Source organism: Schistocerca cancellata, chromosome 8 (assembly GCF_023864275.1).
Source record: "Schistocerca cancellata isolate TAMUIC-IGC-003103 chromosome 8, iqSchCanc2.1, whole genome shotgun sequence".
NCBI lineage: Eukaryota > Metazoa > Arthropoda > Insecta > Orthoptera > Acrididae > Schistocerca > Schistocerca cancellata.
The window spans coordinates 196323311-196339089 of NC_064633.1; the positions used below are offsets into that span (position 1 = coordinate 196323311).

The 15779-nt window shown below is 43.3% G+C and overlaps 1 protein-coding gene across 1 annotated transcript in view; it reads right to left on the minus strand.

The window, feature by feature from the left end:
* Nucleotides 1-15779, minus strand: part of LOC126095463 (uncharacterized) — a 30435-nt gene extending 14656 nt beyond the window's left edge. Inside the window, exons 1-2 of the mRNA XM_049910254.1 lie at nucleotides 15760-15779; nucleotides 3250-3502 (exon numbers count right to left, since the gene is read on the minus strand). Coding sequence (XP_049766211.1) covers nucleotides 3250-3502; nucleotides 15760-15779 — 273 coding nt within the window. The remainder of the gene's footprint in view (nucleotides 1-3249; nucleotides 3503-15759) is intronic.

A 15779-nucleotide genomic window follows, 5' to 3' on the forward strand; every position in this document is an offset into this window, starting at 1 on the left:
CATTTCGAGCGAATGATTTGGTCACCAAGTTCGCCTGACGTGAATCCTGTCGGACGTTTTAAAGGACTTAATCGAGAGTTCAGTTCGTACACGAAATACTGCACCAGCAACACTTTCGCAGTTGTGGATCGCTGTAGAGGCAACGACTTGTTGGGTCTTCGCCCAGTCGAGCCGCTGCACTCTGCCGGCACAAGAAGGCGCAACACGATATCAAGAGGCATCCCATGACTTGTGCCACCTCAGTGTAATAATATGCAAATTTGCCAAACCATTTAAAAGGGTAAGTGTTGACGCTGCGAGAAGAAAAACCTGACAATGGATATCTAGTGTGTGAAATGGAAGAATGCACAAATCACAAAACATTATTTTTTGACTGAACGTGGTATCCTCATATACATTCATTTCAATCCATTTTGTTATGAATCGCTTTGGGGACAAAATCAGCGGTTATCAAACAACATTACTATGTTAACGCTGTCAGTACCGGCGCAATACTTGTCCATGCCCGAAGAATCCAGACAGTTTCAGCTGTGTCCAAAGATCAACACCAATTTAAGGCATTTTGTCTTCTTTAAGAAGCAGCTAGGAACAGAATCCTGTCTGATAAAACATGGACAAAATAATACAGGGTGAGTCACCTAACGTTACCGCTGGATATATTTCGTAAACCACATCAAATACTGACGAACGGATTCCACAGACCGAACGTGAGGATAGGGGCTAGAGTAATTGTTTAATACAAACCACACAAAAATGCACGGAAGTATGGTTTTTAACACAAATCTACGTCTTTTTAAATGGAACCACGTTAGTTTTGTTAGCACATCTGAACATATAAACAAATACGTAATCAGTGCCGTTTGTTGGACTGTAAAATGTTAATTACATCCGGAGATATTGTAACCTAAAGTTGACGCTTGAGTACCACTCCTCCGCTGTTCGATCGTGTGTATCGGAGAGCACTGCAACATACATCGCGTTTCTACAGAATGATCTGCCAACGTTGCTCGAAAACTTCCCACTGGAAACGCGTCGACGTATGTGGTACCAGCATGATGGTGCACCTGCACATTCCGCAATTAACACTAGGCTGACCCTTAACAGGATGTTCGACGGGCGTTTCATAGGACGTGGAGGACGCATAAATTGGCCAGCCCGTTCTCCTGATCTTACACCTCTGGACTTCTTTCTGTGGGGTACGTTAAAGGAGAATGTGTACCGTGATGTGCCTACAACCCCAGAGCATATGAAACAACGTATTGGGGCAGCCTACGGCGACATTACAGCAGATGTACTGCGGCGTGTAAGACATTCATTGCGCCAGAGATTGCAATTGTGTGCAGCAAATGATGGCCACCACATTGAAAATCTATTGGCCTGACATGTCGGGACACACACTATTCCACTCCGTAATTGTAAACGGAAACCACGTGTGTACGTGTACCTCACCCCTCATGGTAATGTACATGTGCGTCAGTAAAAAAGACCAATAAAAAGGTGTTACCATGTGGACGTAATGTGCTGTTCCAGTCTCTTCTGTACCTAAGGTCCATCACCGTTCCATTTGGATCCCTACGTAATTCGGTGCTCTCCGATACACACGATCGAACAGCGGAGGAGTGGTACTCAAGCGTCAACTTTAGGTTACAATATCTCCGGATGTAATTAACATTTTACAATGCAACAAACGGCACTGTTGTTTATACGTTCAGATGTGCTAACAAAACTAACGGGATTCCATTTAAAAAACGTAGGTTTGTGTTAAAAAACATACTTCCGTGCATTTTTTTATGGTTTGTATTAAACAATTACACTAGCCCCTCTCCTCACGTTCGGTCTGTGGAATCGGTTCGTCAGTATTTGATGTGGTTTACGAAATATATCCAGCGGTAACATTAGGTGACTCACCCTGTATTATTACACATGACATCGCTTTCGTAAAATTAAAAAAGTCAAATTCTTATAGGGAGAGAAAATGCGTTCATAAATATATAATTAAAATGCTGAATATCGTTTTTAAATACAATAGCACTTTCTACGTGGATTTATACTGCATTTTCGTATGAAATATTTTCAAACAGGCTTGCATATACAAAGGCACACAGCACTGTTCGCACTGATAACATCTCTCCTTGCGAGATGCTTCCTCACTTTCTTTCTTTGATTTTGAAGAATAAACATAACATATATGGGAGGCATATTCTTTGCTTGTGGGTGGTAAATATTGCAGGAAATGTCTCTGTGTCAGTCAGCCTGCAGGTCCGTTTTGGTTTTTTGGAACTGTCGGCAAGATTGACAGTGAAATCACTTATTGTCATTTTCTTGGTCTGAAGGGAACTGTGTGACCAAAATGCATTCGATACTCGTACTAAGAACAAATGAAAAAACAGTTTCCGTCACCATTTTACAGTTCCGTGTCTGAACTCATTGTACTGTAGTCGTCTTCAAAGACACCTGTGGCGTCCAAATCATCGTTATCTAGAGCATCACTTAAGACTTAGACGACATCTACGGTGCTTTGTTTGAGGGGAGAGAGTAAAAATGTCTGGAAACAAAGATTTTACGAAAAGTTTCATTCGATTTCAGAAGACTATTCTACACGATGTCTCCAAAATTCGGCAGATCGACAGTTTCTTATTCAGGTAAAACACGGTGCACCATTTCTCTTACACAAAATACGAATAACGTGCTCGATCCGCAGGCGATAACAATGACTCATAACGAACGAAAACAAGATGCACATTCAGGCAATCTATCAGTGCAACTGATAAATAACGGTATGAACATCGTGCATCGATAGTCAGGGGTGCAAAAACAAAGCGTAGCGCTTTTTAATCAACAAAATATGTTGGCCCGTAGAACCTACCGGCTTGGCGTTTTTGGAAGGGAGCGCGGCCCATAGAATCTACGGCCTTGGCGCTGAGAGAGTTAAATGATCACACTTTTTAATGTATTGGATTTCGGTACGTGCCCATATAGCCGTGTCAACAGTGGAGAGTCAATTAGACGATATGAACGTAAGGACAACACAACACCCAGTCCAGGAGAGGAGAAAATATCCTACCCAGCCGGGAAACGAACCCGGGCCAAGTCGGTTAGCAATATGACGCGCTGACCACGCAGCTACCGAGGTCGACAGCTCTCATATTTCGTTAAATATGCAAATTAAATATGATTCTCGTATGAATAAGGCTCAGTTTACACGTTCACAGTATACCGAAAGTTTGATGGTTCAGGTAAGTAACTCACGTTCGGTAGTTCCGCAGCAACTGGCGCAGCACGACGGAGGAGGCATGTCTCCTGTTTGGAAGGGACTCTGGTTATCTGCGACAGATCGATAATAGCGACTCTTGATGTCTCGATGATAGGCGCCGCCTTCAGTCTTGATATATCGCACAGCCCAGCTGTGGTGCCGTGTGCAGCCCAGCCTAACCGGTCGTCACGTTGCACGGTTGCACTCTGTACCACTCTGACGTTTTCCAATGATTCTGACACAACAGTGCTAAAGGGAAAAACACTTTATCACCACTAGTATATCCACACCTAAGGACATGTGCTTATTTTGCAATCTCATCGATATCTGAAGATTCAATGTTTAACTTAACTTCTGACTTCAGGCTCAAGATCGAACGAGAGTGTACAGTAGTCAAGGCACTGCAATTCCATTTGCGATGGACGAAGTTCAAACTATTGGCGGGGTGTGCAAATTGAGATTACGTGTCGTTTCATTAAATCACTTAAGACTTAGGCGACATCTGGGGTGCTTTGTTTGAGGGGAGAGAGTAAAAATGTCTGGGACCAAAAGGTGTTACAAAAAGATTCACTCGATTTCAGAAGACTGTTCTACACGAATAAAGATAGAAGCTTGGGGTAAGTTTCAACTTACGCTCAGGATTAGAAGTTTCTATTTTCAAAAGAACCATACGATTTTATAAGGATATATCTTTTATATGCATGTAAGTTCAACGATTGGGTAACTTTCACAGTTTCGTTACGATAAAAGTCTTCATTTGCCGTTCTCAAAAGTTTAATGTGCCCTCCACCGGAAGCATGACAAACATCCAGACGTTAGTGCGTTGTTTCTCTTTGCAACGTATAATATTAATGCTGATAATGGTGTTACGGTTCTGTCTCTTTTTAGGTAGCTTGCGCAAGTTTTACTTCGAATTATTCTCAATTACATTAGTTTTCTGATGATTTCTTGATGTTGTGGACTTGCTAATCAAGGCTACTCGTTACCATGCACGGTTCTTTTACGACTCTGTAAGAGACTTCTAAATACGTCCAAAAGCTACGAAAAATTATAGCTCAACATTCTCTCACAGAACTGTTGTATTTTAAGTCATCTTGAACAATCTTACAATACAGTGTAACCTGTCTCGAATTTCCAAGTCATTACACCAATACATATCTAAATATATCGGTCACGTCCAGCGACAGTCCAACTTAGTAATGAATGAACAAATCGTTTTTTCTGTCCTCCTTTGTTTTTCAGTTATTGGCGGCACTTCTTCTCTCAGACGTCCAAAATACTCCATGTAGGGACGGCACGGCATAATTGAAGACCCACACAGCAAGTAGATCTGTCAGCGTGCCGCCGCGCCTTGTAGACACTCTGTATGCGTCCCGTTTCACGGATTTTACCTACAAATTGTAACAACTTCCAACGGCGGGAATGTCCCACCTACTACTGAGCTGCATACGATTTTGTATGATTATCTTTTTTCTAACATCGAGGAAGATGTGGAACATATACCTCTGGACGAGCTACAGGCTACACATCAATATCCACTAATTTTGCAAACATCTATACCATTAACTGCGTTCACTGCTGTTGCTAAGCTGGGTTGTATTCCACCCAAAGTTGGAAGGGAAGGGTCGTAGGTAGAGTCTTCCACAAACCCACGTAAAAAAATCTGTCATATAAACAACCAGTTACATCGAATGTTTTATACGCTTTCGTTATTGCATCTTTCTTAATTATTTCGTCTGTTGTTCTTCTAAGGATTGCGGTTGAAATCATCCAGATTACAATGACTATCTACTTCTTGAATGTATTATGTCCAACAAGATAGAAACTTAAGGGGCTCCGGAACGCCCTATACTTGCAATGTTAAAATAACGCTTATAAATTACATCTTTCCTCACAAAGTATTTGAGGTAGGAAGTAGAACTTTTTACAGATTATTTATTGGAATATGGGCTACAACTTAATACAGGGATTTTACAAAATTTTAGTTCAGTTATTAAAGATGATTTTTTTTCAATTGTAATGAAAATTCACAACATTTTTTTGCAATTTTCTGTTTATATATTCAAAAATATACAGTTTTTTTGGAAAAAGGCTGTGTTAAATTATGCAGAAGGTACTGTGTAACATTTACTGAAAGTTTGAAACAAATATGTTTGGAAGATCCTTAGAAAACATGTAATTAGTATGAGAAAATAAAAGTTTTGGGAATCGAGCGACAAAGATTGGATTAACTTTTTAGTGCATTCCAGGTCCATAGGGTGGATTATCTTCATCCTCTGCAGACTCCTCCTCCAGCTTCCTCTTGTTCCTCCTCCTGTTTACTCTTGCTTGTATTTCTAGACTCTTTACAGCCCTGTCTGCAGCCCGAAGGCGTTCTTTGTCTAAAGCAAGCATCGCTCGTACCATGTTAGAACCTATCTTCATTCCCATATTTCTAAATACCTTGCACCTTACAATGTTGCCGTCATTGAAAGTCGCAACAGCATCATACACACCAAAGTGAAGTGTTTCTATTCCAACAAATACAGTCTTGGGGATTCTCGACCATATAACACTATTTACACTTTCATTGGGGTTTTGAGTTTTTCCGTGAATACACTTTTTCAACAGTTCAGGTGCTGCTAAGTCTCTGAAAATAGGTTTAGCCACAACACATACTTTATCTCACATCACTAAAATGTACCTGATGAACACGGACGTTAATAATAACACCATTTGACAGCAGTTTAACAGCGCCACAGTGGGTCACGCCCACGTAGAACACATTTCAAAAAAAATTTAAAAATAGTTGTAGTCTTCGGAATTGAATAAATTATATATCTATTAAAAGGTAATAGTCTGCAGATTCAGAAAACGCAAAAAAGTAAAAATTGAACTTTTCGTGATTTTGAGCCTTTCCGGAGCCCCTTAAAACGATTAACTTGTGTATTGGTACTGATGCAAAGATGAACTCGCAACATACTACTGAGGGTCGAATACAGGATACTAAAGTGAAACCTTGCTTATAAGGCCGGATCTCCGGTTGTCCGGAAAGTTTTTTTTAAGTGTAGTATTCGACCAGTGGATAGATACCTCTATTGGAGCACAAAAAACGCTAATTCACTCCCGTTTTACAAGACTCTGACTGGAAAGTGAGGTACCAGTTGCCTCATTCTACCTTCCTCAGCACCTTTAAAAATTTTCCCAAAATGTTTGGCATGCCAATATGTTCGCGCTCTTTTTAACGTGCAAGTCACATTTCACTCCCACAAGAACCCCTAACTGTAACTCAATCACGCCGCCTTGTCCATCGTTATTAATCCGTTCGTCCATCCAATCCAACTTGCCCTTTGTCACTCACACATTCAGCCAACTCATTGTCATCATCTTTTCGTAGCGCTGTTCTGTCAAGGTCAACTACAGGGTGAGAATTATTGAACTACATAAAAAAACGTAAATTTGTTACAAACTACAGCGTGTACACACTTTACTCAACATGTAAACGTGACTACAGATATTCGGGTCTAGATTATGAAATGTTCGATACGCCTGCATCATTGGCGATGATGTGGAGCAGACGAATAGCGAAGTTCTGCATAACCCGATTGAGAGTCGGAAGATCAAATGGTTCAAACGGCTCTGAGCGCTATGAGACTCAACTTCTGAGGTCATCAGTCCCCTAGAACTTAGAACTACTTAAACCTAACTAACCTAAGGACATCACACACATCCATGCCCGAGGCAGAATTCGAACCTGCGACCGTAGCGGTCGCGCGGTTCCAGACTGTAGCGCCTAGAACCGCATGGCCACTCAGTCCGGCGTCGGATCATCGATGCTGTCGATGACCTCCTGAATGGATGTTTCCAGCTCAGCAATGGTTTTGGGGTTATTGCTGTACACTTTGTCTTCAACATACTCCCACAAAAAGGAGTCGCATGTGTTGCTTTCCGGAGAATATGGCGGCCAATCGAGGCCCATGCCAGTGGCGTCTGGGTACCCCAGATTCAGATTGCGGTCCCCAAAGAGGTCCTCCAGGACATCAAAGACACTCCTGCTTCGATGGGGTCGAGCTCCGTCTCCCACGAACATCTTGTCGAAACCAGGGTCATTTTAGATAACAGGGGAATATCGGACCAGTTATTCCATGATCCGACACGCACATCACAATGTCACCCGTTGAGGGTGAAGATACTTCTCGCTCGCGAAATGCGGATTCTCAGTCCCACAAATGCGCCAATTTTGTTTTTTGACGAATCCATCCAAATGAAAGTGGGCTTCGTCGCTAAACCAAACCATGCAGGCGCATGCTAATTCTCATCGCGTCCCGCAGCAAACTGTGCAGTTTGAAGGTCCTAACGTAAACCATTCAGAAGCTATGACGATTTTATTTCATATGGTTAAATAATTGTCCCCCTGTATGTTCCGCTGACACTGTGTTCCTCTCTTTCTCTCACATTACCCTTGTCTCCTTCGCTCTTTCTACTCCATAGTCACTGTCTGCTATCTTCCAGTATTTTTACTTTTCGTCTCCCTCCCACTGCTGTCTCCTCTCTCAGCATAAAAAAGCGCAAATATGCCAAAATTTTGAAAGGTACTGAGGAAATAGAATGAGGCACTTGGTGCCCCAATTTACAGTCAGTCTTTTAAAACAGGAGCATATTACCCTTCTCTGTGCTCCGGTAGATGCATTTTTCCGCTGGTTCCTTTCTTTTCCTTGCTACAGCAAGGCACGTCACTCATATGAAAAGAACTTCATGGGTCAGGAAAATTTTGATGGTTTACTTATCTGATATTGAAAAAAAAATAATTTTACACCCCAGAACAGATTTTACGTGCGAAAAAATTTTGCATTTGCTTCAGTACTACAACTTGGGGGTACCAGGACCCTTCTGATGATAACGGAAACACTTCATAGGATATTTCTCGGTACTACTTTATAAACTACAATCTCGCCTCACACTGACTAACACGTGCTCACATTACAAATAGGGCAAATTTGCATCTCCGTATCTGAGAAACGGATAAAGATATCAACAAAATTTTCAGGGCTGTTCGAGGTCGAGGTATTAGGAAAACATCGTAAAATTACAACATAGCCATCTTGGAATCCGCGGCTCGGTTTTGATAACAAAAAACCGTGCTTTTGAAGTGTTTCTCTATAACGGATAAATATTTCTTTTAAAACAATAAGATGGCACTTCTAGATAAACGCCTAGAAATTATAGCATTAGAATTTGAACAATTTAATGCGGTTGTTTATTATTTAGATTTCGCCTCACACCGCAATTTACGTGCGTATTTTACGTGTACAAATAGGATAACTTCGAACGGATAACGATATCAAGAAATTTTCAAGCTTGTTCGAGATCAGGATCTTAGGAATATATCGTAAAAGTGAAACGTCCCCTTAGAACACTTATACATGACTGTGCTTAAACTGACACACAATATTTTTAGCGCAACGCAATCTGACTTTCAAAAATCCCTACAAAAGAATGGCCCTGACTAACATTAACCTATACCTTTCACAAATCACTTACCTCACAAAAATCTTCGTTACTCGAACTACTGCAATACAGCGAGCGCCACTACTGCCAGCTAAATAAAAGATTCAAACGACGGAAGGCACTAACTACTGATAGGCATAGTTAGCAAATGAAAGATTTTTGTAGAGAACAAACAATGTATTTACCTTAATAGTCATAATATATATATATATATATATATATATATATATATATATATATATATATATATCAGTTCATGACATCCAGTCTAACAAATTTCAAAACTCCGCCATCTCTCTCCCCACATCCACCACTGCTGGCGGCTCACCTCCAACTGCGCAACGCTACGCACTGTTCACATCCAGCTGCCGCTGCCCAACACTACAATGGCAGACAACAATGCAAACTAGCCACAGACTGCACACAGCACAGCCAGTGATTTTCATATAGAGCGCTACGTAACGTTGCCAATAAGAAAACATAAACAGCCCTCTTACAAAAGTTTCGTCCATTAGCTGTCCATAGCCGTCCTCGGTTTAGGTACCCCAAAAGCCAAGTTGCTTCGCATTTTCTCTAGAACCACCCATGAACTAAATGGTGCCTAAACAGCCGCTCAAGGTACACCATATAACACATATAAAGCAGAAAGAACCAATCGATTTATTCTATTTGTGCATCCATTTGTTTAAGTTGGGGAAGTGTGTAGTATTCAAATTCTGACAATGTATTCCACGATAGTTACAGTACGACTATCCTTCTGTGGGTATACAAATGATCCCTACCCCAGTGGCAATCCAAAACACTTAACCCCACCTTTCCATCAGTATTGGAAACTGAGGTACGAGTCCCAAAATACACCTGTTTTTATGCGCAGCGTTTTGGAACATACAATGCCGGAAAAAAATAACAGCACCATAAAATAATTAATGTAGCATAATGAAATTTCGTGAATACATTTGTCTAGGTAACATATTTGAGTGATTAACATTGCAAGATCACAGGTTAATTTAAGCACTAGATCTATTTCTATCGCTTGAGCCTTGTCCCGCAGTTACGCAGGGTCAGCCATCGTTAATCGGATTTGGCACGTTAATGTTGAAGCAGTGGCCGGATCCCCTTCCTGCCGCCACCCCGTACCCCCCGGGACGGAATTAGTGTACCCCAACTGTTTGCGTCGAGTGGTATCCATGGAATAGTGTGAATGTGTTCAGATGTCTGTGAGCCATGTAACTGAGGCGGAACATGGGGACCAGCCCGATATTCACCTAGCGGGATGTGGAAAACCGCCTAAAAAGCACATCCAGGCTCGTCGTTAATCCGCCGGGCGGATTCGATCCGCGGCCGGCGCGCCCGCCCGAGTCCAGGAAGCAGCGCGTTAGCGCTCTCGGCTACTGTAGCGGGTGTTAATTTAAGCACTAGATAAGCCATTGCAAATGTGAAATGCTGATACTTCAATAACTAGTGTAAAAGCCAGAATTTGAAAGCAAGGAAGCAAAAGTGCATGCATTTTGTTGCACAGGTACCGGATGTTAGTTTGTGGGATGGAGTTCCACGTCTGTTGCGCATGGTCGGTCAACACAGGGGCGGCTAATGCTCTTTGTGGATCACGTTGGAGTTGTGTCCGATGATGTCCCATATGTGCTGAATTGGAGACAGACTTAGTGATCGGGCAGGACAAGAAAGCATGTCAACACTATGCACAGCATGTTGGTTTACAACAGCAGTGTGTGGACGAGCGTTATCCTGTTGAAAAACACTCCCTGGAATGCTGTTCACGACTGGCAGCACAACTGGTCGAATCAGCAGACTGACGAACAAATTTGCCGGCAGAGCACCTGGGATAACCACGAGAGTGCTCCTGCTATCATACGAAATCGCACCCCGGACCAGTGTGTCTAGCACGCAGATATGTTGGTTGTAGGCTCTGAACTGGCCTCTTCCTAACCAACACACGGCCATCATTGGCACCGTGGCAGAACCAGCTTTCATCAGAAAACACAGCAGCCTCCACCCTGTCTCTCAATGAGCTCTCGCTTGACACCAATGGAGTCGCAAATGGCGGTGGTTTGGGGTCAGCGGAATGCACGCTACAAGGCGTCTGGTTCGGATCTGTCCTTGATTACCGATTTGTAACAGTTCGTTGTGTCACTGTCGTGCCAACAGCTGCTCAAATTGCTGCAGCAGATGTACGAGGGTCACTCCAAAAGAAATGCACACTATTTTTGTAAAAATACAGTTTTCATTCGGCATGTGTGAAAGTTTTATAGTGTGTAGATACATCCTTCCCGCTTGTTTTCAAACTTAGTGCAACCTGTTCCCGTGAGTGGTGCCGTCACAGCATGTCTTCAAGATGGCTGCTACACTTGAGGTTCGTCAGAAGCAACGTGCTGTCATAGAATTCCTGCGTTGTGAAAACGAGACAGTGGGAAACATCCACAAGAGGTTGAAAAAGGTGTATGGAGATGCTGCTGTCGATCGCAGTACAGTTAGTCGGTGGGCAAGCAGAAAGCGGGCACGGCAATATCGAGGATTGTCCTCGCAGCGGCAGGCCTCGTACTGCACACACTCCAGACAATGTGCAGAGAGCTAACGAATTGGTGACTGCTGACAGACGCATCACAGTGAACGAATTGTCATGCTACGTTGGGATAGGGGAAGGAAGTGTTTGCAGAATACTGAAAGTGTTGGCGTTAGAAAAGGTTTGTGACAGGTGGGTTCCCAGGATGTTGACAGTGGCTCACAAAGAAACAAGAAAAACGGTACCGGTATGCAGCGAACTTTTGGAACAGTACGAGAATGGTGGAAATGAATTTCTAGGAAGAATTGTGACAGGTGATGAAACATGGCTCCATCATTTTTCACCAGAGACGAAGAGAGAAACAATGGAGTGGTATCATGCAAATTCACCCAAGGAAAAAAAAATCAAAACTACACCTTCTGCTGGAAAAGTTATGGCTACGGTGTTTTCCGATTCCGAAGGACTCTTGCTTGTGGACATCATGCCAAGTGAAACCACCATAAACTCTGATGCATATGTGACGACACTGAAGAAACTTCAAGCTCGACTGAGTCGTGTTCGACCACATCGGCAAAAGCAGGATGTTTTGCTGTTGCCCGACAATGCACGGCCACATGTCAGTCAAAAAACCATGGAAGCGATCACAAAAGTCGGATGGACAACACTGAAACACCCACATTACACTCCTGACCTGGCTCCATGTGACTATCATCTCTTTGGGAAACTGAAAGACTCTCTTCGTGGAACAAGGTTCGAAGATGATGACTCCCTTGTGCACGCTCCCAAACAGTGGCTCCAACAGGTTGGTCCAGAATTTTACCGTGCGGGTATACAGGCGCTGGTTCCAAGATGGCGTAAGGCAGTTGAGAGGGAGGAAATTATGTGGAGAAATGAAAATATTGTTCCTAAAGGATGTATCTACACACTGTAAAACGTTCAAACATGTAGAATAAAAGATGGATTTTTAAAAAAATAGTGTGCATTTCTTTTGGAGCGTCCCTCGTTGTACGACGCGCCAGAGGCACACGCCGAACACGATGGTCTTCCCTATAGGCAGTGCCACATGGACGTCCGGTGCCCATACTTGCGAAGGTACATTCTCGTGACCACCGCTGCCAGCAATCATGTATGGTGGTTACATTCCTGCCAAGTCTTTCTGCAATATCGTAGACGGAACATCTAGCTTCTCAGAACCCAGTTACAATACCTCGAACAAACCCAGAGAGGTGTTGATAATGACGTCTCCGTCGCCTTAAAGACTTTCTTGACATCAATTCTCCACATCCAGTCACCGAGGTAACTAACGCTCACGACGTTTTTTTTTTTTTTTCTTTCCTTTATTGGTTTTTGATTGCCCCCGAAAGGGGCGGGCTGGCAGCAACTTAGTACGCCGCTTTTCAGCCTACACAATTTTTAAAACATTGATAAGAAACAATAAAAACAGACGGTAAAACGGTGACGTAAAATGTAAAACGGCGGAAAATTGTGAAAAGTTAAAACATAAAACAAATGGTGGGGCGATGATAATAAAATACACAGGAAGCAGACAGGTAAAATAGTAGACAGACAATTAAAAAAAACACAGCGACAGTCTGGATTCTGTTCGCAAGAGATATAAAAATCCTGCCCTGCGAAGCATGATGTCCGTTCGCAACACTTCAGAAAAGACGCACAACAGTTAAGAATCACTGGGAACACTGCACTAAAAAGTCGGCACGAAGATGACACACCACAGACAGGGCAGATGGAGGGGGGGAGGGGGGGACCTGGACAGATGAGGGGGAAAAGGGGGAGGGGAGGAAAAACGAAAGGCGGGGGGGGAAGACGAAAGGAGAGGACTCAGAAGGGGGGGGGAGCAGGGCAGACGCGAGAGGGAATGGGGAAAGGCAGAGGAAGGAAATGCAAAAGGACTTGGGGAGAGAAGGGAGGCGGAGAGATGGTAGGTGGGGAAAAAACAGGATGGAGGGGGGAGGGGGAGAACAAGAGGGAGCCCAGGAAAAGGGCAACGGAAAGGAGGTGGGGTGAGGATCAGAATTGATAGGAGGGATAAATGGAGGGAGAAAGGGCATCATCCAAGAGGGGGAGTTGACGGAAGCCACCATGGAAAGGAGATGAAGGGTGCAGAGATGGAGGGCAGGGGGGACAACAGTGAAGGTGCGGCAGAGGGCGGGGGTTGGAGAGGAGAGGAGCAACCAGAGGATGAGGGGGATCAAAACGGCAGGAGATGTAGAGTATGCTCACATGTTTGAGGGATAGGAGCAGATGGGGGAAAGGAATCAGGTCGTAGAGGATACGTGTGGGGGACAGGACACAGATACGGAAGGCAAGGTGGAGTGCATGGATCTGGAAGGACTTATAGAATTTGGGTGGGGCGGATATCCAGGTGGGACTGGTTAACAGAGGGTGGGACGGATTAAGGATTTGTACGTGTGAAGATGGTAGAGGGGTTCAACCCCCATGTCTGGCCAGAGAGGAGTTTGAGGAGCCGGAGGCAGTTGAGGGCTTTGTGTCTCAGAGCACAAGCACTAAATCTTTTGACGCGTTTCCAAGGCGCAAGCCTTCATCATCAGAATTATTGCACAAGAGTCTTTAAATGTGATAAAGACAAAAATATAAATATTAAAATTTCGTCGTCACTTCCCTTGTAACAGTGTCTTTGTGCTTCCAAATCATTCGTCCAGTCAATAAAACAAACTAAAACGAATCGGCATACCGGCAGCGTCACAGTAACAGTTTTTTGCGTGCATGATCCATAGTTTATTTTAGTGACTGTTTGTTTGTAAATCGTGAATGTAGAATACGTTTTAGTTAATAAGTCAGCAGAGGGCCTTCCCATGATTGTGGTAGGTCCCTTCCTCTTCTTTAATCGATGTTCAAACTGACTGTTTGATTCATACCTGTTTGTAGAATCGAGTCACATGCAACAAAGGCCACACGACACAACATAATCGCTACGGGTTCCACTAGCTAGTGAAAGTGGGGGGGCAGGTGTGGTGTAATTCCACAATCTTCCTGTTGCTTCCTGAAGTGGTGCTAAGTTCCTATGGGACCAAACTGCTGAGGTCATCGGTCCCTAGGCTTACACGCTACTTAATTTAACAAACTAACACACACACACACACACACACACACACACACACACACACACACATATGCCCGAGGGAGGACTCGAACCTCGGACGGGGGGAGCCGCGCAAGCAGTGGCAAGCGCCTTAAAACGCGCGGCTACCCCGCGCGACTGGTATTGCTTTCTGAGTAACCTTCAGTTTTAGTATGGGTTAACACTGAAAGTTCACGTGTCACTGACAAAAATCAAAGCATATTACACACTGATAATAAACTGCAGTCATTTTGGATCTTCTTGTACCAAAAGCACTCCAGACTATTTCTTACTTTTCTGTGTGTTTCTTCTCCTCTCCAGACAGCAGTCATCTTCAACTGCTCTGAAACCAAAGACTAGTCAGGTCCTTCAGTGGCCTGTCCTAAAATAATACATTTTCTGTGAAACATCATCCTTGCCTAACGTTACAGTCTACGAGCTATGAGATTTCTTAATCTTGCTTTTACCATATTGACATACATTTTATACTGCATATTTTGTACACTTATTTCACTGCAATTATAAGACAACTCTCTGTCGTCTTCCTCAGAGATGTGAATAACCACTGTCTCAAGAACTGTCGCTGGTTCATAGTATTAGGTTAGTTCAGAAGTTCACAGCGATTTTCTTTTGTCTTTTTTTGCTATGGGTTTATTCATCGAGTGTCATCTTTTATTTGTGGTTCATTGTTGCTGTCTGAGTTTACATATTGTCATTTTGTCATTTGGAGTTGCGGACGCTAGAAAATGGTTAAAAATGGTTCAAATGGCTCTGAGCACTATGGGACTTAACTGCTGAGGTCATCAGTCCCCTAGAACTTAGAACTACTTAAACCTAACTAACCTAAGGACATGACACACATCCATGCCCGAGGCAGGATTCGAACCTGCGACCGTAGCACTGACTGAAGCGCCTAGAACCGCTCGGCCACAGCGGCCGGCCAGAGCAACAATCAGGAAGTCTGTGTGACTTGATGCTACTCCGCGATAACGCCCGTCCCCATTCTGCTACACTGACAAAAAACACTGTACCGGAGTTGGGTTGGGAAGTCATTCCGCACCCACCTTATTTATCTGATCTTGTGCCCTAAGATTTTCATCTTTCCCGCTCTCTATCGCACAATCTTCAAGGGACGGATGAAAATGCGCTCTGAACATGGCTCGACGAGTTCTTCACCTCACAACCACGTGATTTCTACAGTCGCGGAATCGAAAAGTTACCCCAGCATTGGCAGATTATTAAATAACGAAGGAGAATACATTATTGAAGACTACAGTCTCTGTTACGTGTATCTGTTGTGTCTTTAAATGTATAGAAAACGCTACGAACTTATACACCAACCCAATATCTTGAAATCTATGTTTCTCTTCCACTGGAGAACGTTTAAAAACCTCAAGTTACCTTGACCTGTAATTATTCAT